Below are 15,065 nucleotides of genomic sequence, written 5' to 3'. Positions count from 1 at the left end.
GACGTAAGTCACGTAACGTTCATGCCGAGGCCGATTTCTGACGACCTGCAAACCTGTTTCTAGTTGCCACTTGCCTGGAACGTTTTTTTTTTTTTCAAGGCGGAACGCTTTTTTTAAGTGAACCTCTAATCTTAGATTTCCACTCTGTGTGCAACATACCGGTACTACGGTAGTACTTCTACTTCCTAATATTTCAACTTTCGGGATATATACCTACTACTCCTAACAGCTCTGAAGATAATAGTATTTAATAATTCACTAATAAATAACAGAAAAACTATAGATCTATGATATACCTAAATAAATCATTTCTAAATACAAACAAGTTTTTTAAATACAATGAGTAACTAGGTATATCACAAAGTAATCAACTGGGAAAATGAGATGACTGGAATGCCGACTACTGCCGAGTGCTGACTGCCGAGCGGTTCCATTTGGCATTTGGAACCAGGCAAAATATTTCACGATCTAAATGACTTTAGAAACATTATATCACGTAATACCATATACAGGACTAAAAGTACTCTCTTTATTGATAAAATTATGCATCTAATTTATAAATAATATATTTTTAGAACGAACTACTTAGGGTAAACGCGGTATATTCTGTCATCGTGGGTAATTCTGTCACCTCTTTAGTTTTTCCTTTATTTTATATTAAGCTATGTTTTAGTTCCATGCGTTTGTTGATGATTGAAATGGTGACGTCATACATTTGCGTGTCGAACTAATGCCAAAACACTAGTATTCAGGTTGCCTAAAATCGGCCAAATCCGAGAACAAAAAAGGCCGATAATTCAATGTATACTAGTTTATTTGTAAGTTCCGCTATAAAAATTCCATTCATTTTCTTTTTGCAGTGTTTAAAATTTAATTAGGAAGTACCCCTATCATAAATTTTAGCTGGCCAATGCAATTGAGAAAAACTAAATCACTGAATTTGTCCGGAAAAAATGACCGTCTGGCAACCCTGCTTAAAAAAGTACAAAAAATGAAATAATTGTACAAGATCAAGCAATTGTAGTCAATGTGTTAAATATAGTGTCTACTTGAGTTGTGCTTCAGTTACTCGTTTAGTCTCATCTAAAGCTGACATCCTACCCTATCCAACGGTACCATTACCATCTATGTACATTGATTTATGTGTTCACGACAGATCATGAAAGGGGGGCGTTGGGGAGTTCTTTAACAAATTAGATAGGAGCTAATTCGCTGCCCAGCACAATAAATACAGTGTTTGCTTGAGGTGCAGCTCAGTAACCTGCCTGGCATTGTATGAGGAGGTGCGCATGTAGTCGTTCCCACCATCCTTGAGTGGAATCAAGCTCCAGAAATGTTTAGTTTTGTATCCTTGCTACATTGAGTGCCTATTGCGATGCGGGCAAGACTTTGTCGCTCTCTCCTAAACATTCACATTCATTGTCACGGAAAACCTATCTCCTCCTAGAGTTTTGAAGCTACAGTGATGGGACATATACCATTCAATTTGTAAAGACCATACGTATTGAGCAACGAAGCCCCTTTTTTTAGATTTGTGAATAGTTTAGATTCAAAATGGGGGGAGGGGGGGGGGAAATTTGAAGAAAATGAGAAGAAAATGGAAAAATACGTGTAAAAAAACTAAGGCAAAAATAAAAGATCGGGCTTCAGTACTCAATTGGTATGGTCTTTACGCATCAAATGATGTGTCTCAATGTTGTAGCTTGAAAACCCTAGGAGGAGATAGATTTCTACAGTACCCCCTTTTTTGTCTGTTTTCTATGAATTTCACGTTTTCTATTAATTTTCCCAAAAAATCATATGAACAAAATGTTCTTGTATTTTGGTTTTACATATATGTGTGAATTTTCAGAAAGATTTGTTAGTAAATGTGGAAGTTTTTCTGGAGGGTATACCCCCTTAATGTAAATAAGTAGTCTAATGACAAAGAGATTTGATAGTTCTTAAATTTATTCATCTCATTCTGTTGTCAAAAAATAATATGATGTTAAACTAGTAAAATAGTCACTAGATTGCTTTAATCGCAGATTCACTAGAAATTTAAAAATGAAGAAAACACCACAAAAATTTAGCATACCTCTATTGAAAACGTTTTGGAGACCAGCTCCATCGTCAGTTCGATAAATCTAGAACACAGATAAAGGCAGGAAATTAGTTTGGAGTTAATAAAAAAAACACAGAAGTTAAAAACCTAAATTTACAGACAAAGGGCAGAATAATAAAGTAAGTACCTATCTATTCACAATTTCTAATGGATAAGAACTATAGACAGCATTTAAACTAGGCTTCTCTTTAAAAATATACAATGATTCCAAAATAACGCAGATTGGAAGCACCAGAACTATAAGCTAAAACCTTAAAGTCTGTGTCAGACACTGGAACAGTGCACTGTTCGGCGTGAGTGCGCAAAGCCAAATGAGGAGGGCGCGATAGTAACTGCCCAGTCCTATAACTCCTCCCTCTATGCTCAGCGACCCTAGTGTAAAAGTTGCATGCCGTCATCCCAACGTACACAGATGCACATCGTGCACAACTAAATTTATAAACTAGGGACGATCGCATATGAGAAGGAAGGATATCTTTGTATCTAAAAAACGAACCTAAGACATGAAGATTAATGTCTGGGAAGTATTTCATAAACAAAACTTTTAATTCTCTTGACATAACTTTGGACGCATGGCTGAAGTATGGAAGAGAACAGTAAACAACGCTTCTACTATCAGGCTCTGGAACAACTTCACTGTATTGCTTAGACATGAATTTCTTAATCTGGGTAAACACCAAGCCAGAAGGAAATCAATTAAGTGAGAAGATATTGAGCCTAAATTCAAATTCAGAATGCATGGAATGGAAAGTCGAGCCTATATGAAAGCCATGGTGTAATAGTGTTTGAACTATGGCTTGACTATGGCTTCATTTGATGTAGAAAATTTGTTCACCAGCATACCTCTTTCTGAAACTATTGATATTTGCCTCAATTCTTTGTTTAAAGGTGTCAATGAACTTGTTATGGGTCTGAACCGCAACTTTTTAAAATCTCTTCTCGAATTATCAGTTTTTGAACTCTGTTTTTGTATTTGCTGGCAAATTTTAAAGACAAATTGACGGTCTAGGCATGGGCCTTCCTCTCGGCCCTACCTTTGCTAATATTTTCATGTGTTACCACGAAGCTACATGGCTGGCAAATTATCCTGTTGATTTTAAGCCACTTTTCTACAACCGATATGTAGATGATACATTTTTACTTTTCAAACATCCCTCTCATGTGGGCTGTTTCTTTGATTATCTTAATTGGCAACACAAATCCATCAAATTTACTATGGAGCTTGAATCCAACAATTACTAATTGTTTGTACCTGTGTTCTAGGTTTTGAACTGACGATGGAGCTGGACTCCGAAACGTTTTTGCTTATAAGAAATGGTGAACTTTTTGGCTATTTTCTTTACTTTTAAATTCCTGGTAAATTTGCGACTTAAGCAGCCAAGTGATTTTAATATTTTTCTTAAATAATCATTACTTGATGTCATTTGATATGTGGTTCAGAAAAGTAGCATTGTCTTACGTTGATTACCGTATTCCTAGCTATTCTCTGTGTTCACATATTTTAATTATGGGGATTTGAATTGACTAATAATTATTAATGTTTATATTTCATTTGACCTTATAGACAGCACATGGTTCTAAATTAATTTTTTTCCTTTATTTTGTCATAAAGTTGTTTTATGTCTAGCAATTTAGGGTTACCCATGGAAGGAGAATTACATGGAAATGAAGGCAACAATAATATGATGGAAGGGCGGCCTATGGCTCCAGCAGCAGAGAATGTTGACCTTGCTCTGCCACCTGCAATTGTGCCTCCTGCTGCTGCTCGGTATAATAATTCATCTGTAGCTCCTCTTCTAAGATCAATGAACTCTGATGTGAGTGGTTTTTATGCAATGGTTGCTTATAAAGAAATTTCATCAACTAAAACATTTGTAGCAGTCTTGGATGTTTAGAATGTCGTTTTGTATTTATGTTTTATTTTTTAACTCTGGCATTAAGTATTGTTTTCTTTTCAGCTGCCTAGTTTTGTGACTTTTCAAAACCGCACTGAACGTCCTGTTGATGTTTACTGGGTTAACTTCGCAGGAAAAAGTGTCCTCTACAAGGTGAGGTCTTGGCCTGCCATCAGATCAACTTTTTTCTAAATAATATATTACTTCATACATAAGCCTTCATTTTCACATATTTAAGTTGAATCAAACCTTGAAGCTTGTAGAATAATTGTATTTTTAAGTATTTTTAAATGCCCATGCTATACATATATTTACTATGCCACTGTACTTGGGTTCTGGGGAAAACTTGTTTGAATTCTTTAATATTTTAATTAAAGTAATATATTCAAGGGTTTTGATTGTTGTGAAACTTCCAATTCCTAAGTTTTGTTTGAAACTTTAATGTTAGCTTCTTGATTGATGGCAATTATCTGCTGTCACATGTTCTTTTAAGCCCTGCTTTGAGGTATCATTTGTATGTCATATTTTCTTTATGTGCAAAAAGATATGTTTTTGTGCAATAAATGGCTTGGAAAATCATGGGTTTATAACACATGATTTTTTTTGCTAGAAACTGAAAATAGTTTTACAAATAGGGATTAATGCAATTTTTATCCAATTTTTATCACATTTTCAGTGCCAACACTTTCAAATGACCAATATTTGGACTCCAATGACATGGCTCTATTATATGTCCCAGTCTTCAGTCTTAATTTATTTTGTTCTTTTTTACAGACACTACCTGCTCAAAGTAAATTGTCAGTGAACACGTATGAAACTCATCCATGGATATTCCGTGACCATCAGACTCGTGCAAAATTGGTGGTAAATTGCCAGGAAGTGTTCACGCCAAAGCATTATATTGGGGTATGTTTTTGTTCATTAAGCCTTGCACAGACTTTGAATATTCCTCAGAAGATATTGAAATGAATTGATGTGGAACATTCTATTCTAGTATTTGCTCCTCAATTTATCATCCTTCAATTTCAAGCTTGCATTAACAATTCACTTATTTCCAGGCCCTTGGAGTTGATGCTGCTAATGAAGTTGCACCTCTAAGACAAACTTTTGACATCACCATTCCCATCTACACTCTCAAGGACTGTGCCACACAGGTGAACACAAAATATTACAAGTTTATCTTTGAGAACCATCAACACCTTTTAATTGAACATCACTTGATTTTTAGTTTTCTCAAACTCTATTTCTTGATGTAAAATAAATATTTTGTTGAGTTTCTTTTTATAGCAATCTTTTTCATTCAACTTACTCTGAGGGTATACTAGACGAAATTAAATAAATAAAATGATTATATCAATAAATTAGATGAAATTAAATATCTTTCATATAATTATATGTTTAAAGAGCAATGATATTTAGGTAATGTCTATGCAACAGAAGAAGAATTACAAAATGAAAAACAGCAGTGTACTCATTTGTTTATAAAAGTTGTAAATTCAATTATTTTAATAAACTTCTTGTCCAACAGGTGCTACTTAATCACGTGTGTGATCGTGACAAACTTCACCAGCTTCACTTACCCTCTACTCTGCTGCAGGAGCTGCAATCTGCTGCTGACCTCAGGGACTCAACTGGAGCTTACCTTTGAATCTCAAACATTCTCATTCATTTAATTTCCTTCCATTCCTTGAAAGTGACACATTCCTTTTGTTCTTCCTATCTTCAATCCAGTCGTATATTCTGGATTGAAGCACACAAACACATTTTCATACATAGCACAAATTTTCCTTCTCAGGATTTTGAATACCTGATCGAATTTTGCACTATCATGTGATAGATTAAAGTGGTTATTGATGTCAAGTTTGTCCAACGTATATATTTTTAGTGAAGTTTTTACTCTTATCTTTCCAGAGGTCTATTTTATAACGAATGAACTTGCATCCAATGCGCAAAACATTCTAGTTTTTATAAGAAAGTATAAAATGTTAACTTAAATTATAAGCTATTAAACGTTAGTATCTTATATCATAAGACGACTAAAATAGCGGAAGAACAACACAATATGGCGGATATGTCGCGTCTGGAAAACATTAACCCTGCAGTGTACAGCAAGAGCAACGTACGTTCTGCTGCTCCCACTGACTGGGATGACGATGTCTATGATCCCATTGATGCTCGCGAGGTGTTCGAGCTTGTCTGTGACATCCAAGATCCTGAACATCCTCTCACACTGGAACAACTTAACGTTGTGAGTATAAACTGTTTATTGCTCTTTAACCCTTGTCTGATTACATAAGTATAAGTGTACTTAAACTACGATTATTACATAATAAAATTATTCCTTCCGACAAATTTTAAAGTTCATAAACTATGAAACATAATTCACATGAATTTTTTAGCAGCAGAGGATCTGGATTCTAGTTTGGTTCATCTCCATTCAAGTCTTAAACTCACTTGATTTTTTGAAATTTTTCAATAATACACCGGCATGTATCCTCAAGATGAAAAAACTATAGTCATAGTTTAGTATTGTAAATATAAAAAACTCTACTATATATAAAGCCATACTACTACTATTATAGTATATATAGTAAATGTATAATATAGACCTACTAAAATATGTTGGTCTATAAAATAACACCCGTTAATGTGCGAGTCTGGAAAATATTTGGTTTGCTCCTCCTCAGGTGAGCGAGTCTCTTTGTTATGCGGATGATGAGAAGGGTGTTGTGCGTGTGCAGTTCACACCCACCATCCCTCACTGCTCTATGGCGGCCCTCATCGGTCTTAGCATCAGACTAAAGCTCCTCCACACTCTGCCGCCGAGGTATCTTCTAATGTATTTCAAATTTTGTCATAAAACCTGGAAGGTTTGAGATGAATGTTGAATAGAGGTACCTTATTTTTGTATACCGAAATTAAAACATTAGCTTTTATACTTTGAACAAAGCCTAGCATGTCCACGTGACCTGTACTTTTGCGTGCAGGTTCAAAGTGAGTGTGGAGATCACGCCAGGAAGTCACGTGTCCGAAGCAGCTGTCAACAAGCAGCTCGCGGACAAAGAACGCGTTGCTGCCGCTCTCGAGAATCCTCATCTTCTTGCAGCCATCAGTAAATGTCTGAAACCAACATTACTGTGAAACTTTAGCAAGAATTAACGTTTTTGTTTAAAAGTCTAGCAAATGTGCAGTAGACCATCTGTCTATCATCACTAACACGATTTTTAAAATTTAGCTCTTCTAAATCATTCATGTTCCACTATACGAGTCAATCGCAAGTTACAGTAATGTACAAATCGAATCGCAATTTAAAGCAAATATATGTGAGAAGCTAATTGTTTATGGATGCAGTTAACTCTTTAAAAATACGCCTTAGTAAGCTAATTATGGTTTTACGGGATCATCAATTATAATTATTAATAATAATTATAAATTTAAAGTTCGTTACTATAACGCTTGTTGCAGCAAAGTAGATTTACCTTGTTGTTTTTCTTCCTTGCCTTTCAAAAAGCATTTTAAAAGAACGTGTTTCAGTTGGTATTGGAAGACAACGAAAGTATTCAGTTGAATGACAATAGACTTGCCATTGCATGTAGTATTATTAACCCCAGGGAGGGTGCCTTTCAGTGGCACCTTAGGGAGTCTCTGCATTCCCTGGGATCCCACAGCAGGCGCCTGAACGTCATCACGACCGCCCCAAGGGCCGTGCTATCGAAAATAATTAAGTGTTCTTAATTCCGTCAGCCAATCACCGACCGCTTTTCAATTTAAACCGTCCAACCGCTGACATGGAATCTTCTGTTACGAGTACTTGGGCCGCTAAGTGTACTTAAGTGAGTTATATTACGGCCTCGGGTGGGGAAGGTCATCCATCATTTGAGTCCAGGCTCTAGCATATGGGGGAAGGGGGCCTCGTGCATGATTATTTCCATACTTATTTAAAGGTTTGCTATTTGGGGGAAATGTTGGGAGTCTCATTCACGATAATTTTTATATTTAAAGGTTTTGGCATAGGCCCTTTCGTCGGCAAGCATTTAAATATGCAGAAATTCAAATTCCCGAAACTAGTGAAGAAAGGTAGGGGAATTCCAAGATACATTCACTCGTTATAATTTTTTATAAAATTTGCATATTGAAGAAGTAAATCGCAATTGATGAATTTATCAAATATGGTCACTATCATTCTAAATGCTAATATTGTTGCAAATTTGGTGGCACAAATGTTAATGAAGTTATCCAACTTCAATTTAATTATATTCCATCAACTTGCTGTCAATAATTGAATAGATAATTGCAACTTCTGGCATTGTGAAAAGAGCATGGGTTTCGTTGTCCGCGTTAAAAACTCACTTAAATGCTCGTGTTCCATTTATTTGTCGTGGCAATGGGTAATGCTATGAATAGAGCGATTTTCAAATGATAGGTGATCGATAGAAACATGATATCGTAACCTCAAACACCAACTCTTCGCTGTTTTTTTTTTTTTGAGGGGGGAAAGAAAAGCTTTTTTTGTGACCGTAAGTGATAACTTGCCCGCGGAAAAGCTAAGGAGACAAACGCACCCAATTGCTTATGCACGAATACCAACAGCGACTCGCAGCCCGACACTCTCCAGAACTCCTGTTACAAATTTTAATAGCTGATTTACATGTCATAATTCACTGGTTACTTTGATAGGCAAGGATTTGAAAAGTTCTGTTGTCCAGTTAATGTCATCGTTTAGTTCTTAGCGAATCTGAAAGTTCATAGTTGTGGAAATGTGAAGTTATATAGCACAGTCTTTGTCTCTTAATCGTCCGAAAAATGAGTAACTTCCTCTTGAAAGCGATGCAAATAGGTTAGTCATGCGTAACTGGCCATAAATTCTAGAAGTACAAGAATCATTCTCGTACACAATATTGTGGGGTTTACCAAATACCGAAGTTAAGAAACCGACCTTTATACGCGCACATGTTAGTGATGTTACCGTATTTACGATTGATTAATTAATCTTCGTACCAAGCATGGACCTACAAGTTTGATCGGTGGAAAGTCTCTCATTTATATACTATTCAGGTACTTATAACCTGATAGTCGTGAAGATGAAGGCATTACGGCGCCTTCTGCCCCCACCACGTACAGCGCTCACATCGCAGGTGGTGAGTCGTAGAAGGAGAAACCTAAGCAAACTCGTTGACACTTTCATGCTTGAGAATGTCCATGCAGCGAATAACTTATTGCTCATACCTGAACTACTACAGTTTGTGAATGGAAATATGTATATTTATTGGATAAAAGTAAATCTGTTTAGACTAACTGGTAACTTGGTAAGCTATCACGTTCCTAAATTAAAAAAATGACTTCATTTGTGCTATCAATTTGTTTTATATATACTCTTTTGAAAATCACACCTCTTTTGAAAATCAATTTTCGGTCCAAATCTTTCCAAATCTCAGTTTTGCAATGACTTTTCGGTTCTCCCACTAGGTCTAAAGTTCTTTTAAAACCCCTCGACGACAAGTATCGTGGACGCTCGCCCGCATAGTATACCTAAATATTTTTGGTGCCACTGTGATGATGATGAATAGAGAAAAAATTAATGGCTATAGTATGTGATATTGATTCCTTTTTATATTGCATAATGTGCGAACGATTAGCGCTGTAAGAAAGGTAATACATAGGTATTGTGTTGATTTAACCTTAGTCTGTTTAACCTAGTTTGGCGGACATGGACTAAAAACCGCCATGGTCACAGAAGTGTTCGTGTACTCTTGGAAGGCTTTCGCATTCCTATAACATTTAACACGTTGAGTGCGGTGCGACCCGCAGGGTCTTTTTTCCGGACAGATTCTGCGATTGTTTTTTCAATTGCGCTTGCCGGCAGAAATTTATCATGGCGGTACTACATTATTGAATTTTAAAAAGTACGATAAAAATTAAAATTGAATTTTGTATCGGAACCTACAAATTTACTAGTAAATATTGAATTCTAGCCTTTTTTGGTCCGTGGACTTGGACGTTTTGAGGCCATGCGGCAACCCTGTACGTATGTCGTACCGCTTCTAATCAATCCAATTGTTATTAACTGTACACATTTATCATTCAATTCTACCTTTTATCTACTCCATCTTACCTATAGCAGTGTTCGCTGAGACGAGGCACTCGTGATCCCAGATGTGCACACATACTCCTGTTGTAAACTATACAACTACCAGTTCATTTAGCTTCTGTTTAACTAAATTTCGATCAAGTGCCTTGTCTTGTTCTTAATTTAAGTATTTTTTCTACTTTATATCTACTCCATGTTCATCTTACCTATAGCAGTGTTCGCTGAGACGAGGCACTCGTGATCCCAGATGTGCACACATACTCCTGTCCTAAACTATACAAGTACCAGTTCATTTAGCTACTGTTTAACTAAATTTCGATGAAGTGTCCTGTCTTGTTCTTAATTTAAGTATTTTTCTACGTTACCCATACCCCATGTTACCTGTAGCAGTGTTCGCAGAGACGTTGCTCCGGCACCGACAGCGACGCTGGGGAGGCTCGGCTGGAGGAGCTTCTGAAGACGCGCTTCCCTACAGCCTCCGCCGTCCGCGTACAGGACATCTCCGGTGACACACTCTTGCTGACCCACTTTTGCTGACACACACTCTTGCTGACACACACTCTTGCTGACACACACTCTTGCTGACACACACTCTTGCTGACACACTCTTGCTGACATACTCTTGCTGACACACACTCTTGCTGACCCACTAAAATTCTAAAAAACTGCATATCATATCCTACAGCAAATTACTATTTAAACCAAATAATATCCGTATTCGTGGTAACGAAAGTTACCGTGTCTTGTCATTGCCCCAATCCCTTGCCATGTGTTTGCCACTACTCTTGTCACTTGTCATACGTTTTATCGATGCCCGTTACTTATCGTAAGATTTGTCAATGCCCGTCACTTGTCACAAGTTTTCTCAATGTCCGTCACTTGTCATACGTTTTGTCAATGCCCGTTACTTGTCATGCGATTTCTCAATGTCCTTCACTTATCCTACGTTTTGTCAATGCTCGTCGCATTACATTCGTTTTGTCACTGCCATTATCCACTTCTCATATGTTCTGCCCCTGCCTTAATTCACTTGTCACACGTCCTGCCACTGCCCCGGTCGCTTGTCGTGCGTGTCATCGCAGTTTGTAATGCAAGCGAGAATAGTACTCATCTACAACCTGGTTCATCCCCAATTAACTCATATAGTCATTTGATTTTTTGATAATTCTCTCTCGACTCGCGAAGCGTAACCAGAAATTCTATTTGCAAAGTTCGACCTTAGGCAGTTTTTACACCCGAACTTCAAAGTATACGGTACGCGTGTGTTCTCTTACGCACAGTGCAAATTTCGTCAGTTGTAATGTATGAATAACGAAATGTTCAAATATTGTTCGGTGTCGAGATGTTGAATCGTAAATATTGTAACACTATGAGAGAATTTCACTATTGAATTGTAATGATGTAATAATTGTGAAAGTATATATTGAAATCAAGAAGAATTTCAGCTTGGAAAATCGTTCATTGTTTCGACTCACGTTATCAAATGAAGTCCATAAATTAAAAATTATAAATCCTCAATTATATTCCAGGGATATCTTAAGTATATTTTCTCTCATACTGTTTAATAACTTGTTCATCTCAGGTGGCTGCGGGTCAATGTATGAAGTCTGGGTAGAATCTTCCGACTTCCAAGGACTGAGTCGCGTGAAGCAACACAGACTTATTACAGAGGTGAGGCTGGCACTTAATTTTTTATTTCCTTTAAATCCCCTAGCGTTGTTTTCTTAACTTCTTACACAGGAAGCACACAGACTTATTACAGAGGTGAGGCTGGCACTTAATTTTGTATTATCGTTAAATCCCCTAGAGTTGTTTTCTTAACTTCTCTCACAGGAAGCACACAGATTTATTACATCTATTATTATTACAGAGGTGAGGTTGGCACTTAATTTTTTATTATCATTAAATCCCCTAGAGGTGTTTTCTTAACTTCTTACACAGGAAGCAACACAGATTTATTACATCTATTATTATTGGTGAGGCTGGCAATTATTTTTTTTTTCTTTAAATCCCCTAGAGTTATTTTCTTAACTTCTCACAGAGAAAGCAATAACGATTCATTGCATAGGTGAAACTGTCAGTTTATTTTCTTATAAAATTTATTTTGTCGTTTCCTGCACTTCTGACCCGCGCAAAGCGGGTCAGAAGTGCGGGTCAGATATTTATTTTAATTTCGTACTGTTGCTTTATTTTCTCAAAAAAATTAGGCATTTTTGGTAAAAATTTGTTACTAATTTGTTACAAGCTTATTGGAGCATGTATGTTTGATAACTTGATAAGAATTCCCGATTACCCCGGGATTTTAAGTTCAGTAGATTTAACTGTTCATGCAAATCAATCTGAAGCTTGGACCGATGCTATTAATTGAAATTATAATTAATAACTAAGTAACATAATCAATATCATTTATCATTTGATGATATCAATATCATCAATATCATTTCAATATCACATGACAATATCATTATCATAATCAATATCAGTAACATAATAAATATCATATCATCACATAATCAATATCATTTTATCATAATCATCAATATCGCAATTATAGAATGGTTAATCGAATATCTGCGGTGCCTGGGCAGGCGCTCGCCGAGCAGATCAAGGACATGCACGGGCTCAGGATCTCCACGTCAGTCCCAGAATCTTGATCCTATCGTTGATCCTGATGAGCAGATCACTCTCTCCTGGTGATCTTGCTGATCATTAGATCTTCTTCTGGTGATCTTACTGACCGTAGTAGGATCACCTAATTAATTAACACCACCCACTGCTGTGCGCTTCTTTTTGCAGGCGCACAGATGACGCCTCTGCATGGGGTCATCTTTGGTCTCATTTCTTCCACTTCTAAAACGATTAATCAATTTGTAGGTTGATGATTTATTTGAGGCACTGTCACCATAAACTTGTCCAAGAGAGTCAATAATTTAGCTGTTCTTCCACCCAAACTTCACCATGAATTTGATGTTGAAGCTGGCCTCGATTTCAGCAGATGCCATGTTGCATGAACGGTTGTTGCAGATAAAGCAGAGCCCCCGTTTGTAACATTAATTTAAGGGTTCTTGTGATAACACGTCATATAACATTGGTTCACGATTGTTTTTGTGCAACAACATAGTATTCTTTTGATATAATTTTAAGTCATGGCCATTTTCACGAAGTTTTAAAGATCCCTCGTATTAGCTTTAATTTCAGGTTGCGCTAGGTCCAGGTGGAGTTTTTTGCACCTTTCAGGTTTTTTTTAATAAATAAATTTGGTCAATGTGGTATGGATTCAATGTAGTATATTGCACTCGCAAGGCAGCTAGTCGCGAAAGGGTTAATACAATCAGTTACTTTATCAAATATTCTCCCAAAGCTGCTGAATTATATTTTATTTTGGCTAGAAGAATATCTACGGCTAACTATTAACAGTGAACTGTTGCTGTCGAGGGCGATTTCCCGTAGCTAATAACATCAGAGGTCGTAGTATCAGAAATATTTACAAGTTCGTAACTCCGTCAGTCAATAACTGACGGTTTTTCGAGCTAGACCCTCCAATCACAGACGAGAAATTGGCGCTACCGTACGTGTACTTAAGCCGCTATGTGTACTTAGGAGAGTTTTGATAGTACAGCGGCTGATATTTTGTTTGATATTGAACGCCACCGCTGAAAGAAGCGCTGCCTTCGGTGTAGTTCACTCCTTCGTATTTGTACAAAGGGAAAGGCTCAAAATTTAGTTCAGGGTTACCTATTTTCTTATTTTGAATACTGACGAGCCTTCTTCTATATTCTTTCTGTACCCTCCTCGAAGACTCTTTACTTTAAACCTATAATATATATAATTGAATGAGATGTAATGCTGCTGCATTGTGGATTTGTTGAATAGTTTAGCAAAAAATACGACGCTGGTAGTGTAGCTGAGGGGGTGTCCAACTTGGAAAAATTAGTGGGACTGTCCAAATATCGATGCTCTTTTCGATTTGTGTGGGTCATCCTTACCCAGTTACGTCTGGAGGGGGACTATCAGTGCTGTGTGCAGAAAGTATCACTATTTGGTCAATATGACCTATACACTTTTCTAAGTGATGTAATTTGTCGTTTCACCATGCGATCCCGTCATGAATAAAGCCAAATTTTTTATGTCTGTTGAGCAGAATTTGTACAAATGTAATAAATTCTAAAACTCAAAACGGTTTCTGATCCTTCTTGAAAAGAAATGTTAACACCAAAACGAATATACATATACGGGCATCTCGTCTTCTATCTACATTTTACGTTGAAATTTTCTGTTAGGAATTTTTTTTCCTTCACGTGTGATTTCAATTTCAGAATTATTTGAACATTAGTCTTAACGCGTTTTTTTTAAATCACTAAAAAATGAAATATAGTCCACTAAAATGTTTAGAACTAATTCACTTATAACGTCGATGCCACTTGAGCCGCTCCAGCACTCATATCGCAGCCATCAATAAAAACTGTCCATTTTAAAGCAAAATTAAATCGCATTTTCTCGCAATTTAGAAGCAGCCTCATGTCAAAGTTATTATTTGGTTATCGCACACTAAAAACTTAGGTTCTCGCTTATATGATTTGAATTATGTTGGAGATCAGAAAGTTAAGTGAGTGTCAATCAATCGATTGACTTAAGAGTGATTGACCATGTATAAACCCGTTTGACGTTTTAAGTGAGACATGATGGTGATTGATAGAAAATTTGAGTAATAAAATTAATCGATGGAAGTAGTCGTCGAAACCGTTGCTAACCGCCAAAATCTACACATCAGCTCAAAAAACAACTATTAGCAAATAAACAATAAGTGTATCCCATATCTAGTGAAAGTGAGATTTTGCCCAATAGATTGAAGGCCTGATCGACGTTGATTGTAAAGCGCGTTAATCGCTTGACTCAAGCTTTTGTGCAAGCAACTTGATCGTAGTTAAAGCTTTGATTAAGCCTCTTGATCGCTTAAAGTTAAAGCTTTGATTAAGCC

The 15,065-nt window shown here is 36.6% G+C and overlaps 3 protein-coding genes across 3 annotated transcripts; all 3 read left to right on the top strand.

Moving 5' to 3' along the window:
* The first annotated feature begins 3,668 nt into the window (after positions 1 to 3,668).
* LOC108683123 (von Hippel-Lindau disease tumor suppressor) lies at positions 3,669 to 5,660 on the top strand. The gene is made up of 5 exons (XM_018172411.2): positions 3,669 to 3,921; positions 4,063 to 4,152; positions 4,774 to 4,905; positions 5,058 to 5,153; positions 5,528 to 5,660. Exons 1-5 carry the CDS (start codon positions 3,724 to 3,726, stop codon positions 5,645 to 5,647), a joined length of 636 nt encoding a protein of 211 aa, XP_018027900.1. The 5' UTR covers positions 3,669 to 3,723; the 3' UTR covers positions 5,648 to 5,660.
* A 13-nt stretch (positions 5,661 to 5,673) lies between these two features.
* Positions 5,674 to 7,588, top strand: LOC108683124 (MIP18 family protein galla-2-like). The gene is made up of 3 exons (XM_018172412.2): positions 5,674 to 6,247; positions 6,687 to 6,826; positions 6,987 to 7,588. The coding sequence occupies exons 1-3, from the start codon at positions 6,062 to 6,064 to the stop codon at positions 7,138 to 7,140; spliced, it is 480 nt and encodes a 159-aa protein (XP_018027901.1). The 5' UTR covers positions 5,674 to 6,061; the 3' UTR covers positions 7,141 to 7,588.
* A 54-nt stretch (positions 7,589 to 7,642) lies between these two features.
* On the top strand, positions 7,643 to 13,679 carry LOC108683114 (bolA-like protein 3). The gene is made up of 4 exons (XM_018172402.2): positions 7,643 to 9,137; positions 10,487 to 10,592; positions 11,670 to 11,758; positions 12,676 to 13,679. Exons 1-4 carry the CDS (start codon positions 9,081 to 9,083, stop codon positions 12,739 to 12,741), a joined length of 318 nt encoding a protein of 105 aa, XP_018027891.1. The 5' UTR covers positions 7,643 to 9,080; the 3' UTR covers positions 12,742 to 13,679.
* The last annotated feature ends 1,386 nt before the right edge of the window (positions 13,680 to 15,065 follow it).

The sequence above is a fragment of the Hyalella azteca genome, unplaced genomic scaffold (genome assembly GCF_000764305.2).
Source record: "Hyalella azteca isolate HAZT.00-mixed unplaced genomic scaffold, Hazt_2.0.2 contig17323, whole genome shotgun sequence".
Classification (NCBI taxonomy): Eukaryota; Metazoa; Arthropoda; class Malacostraca; order Amphipoda; family Hyalellidae; genus Hyalella; species Hyalella azteca.
This window is presented reverse-complemented; position numbering and strand designations above follow the sequence as displayed.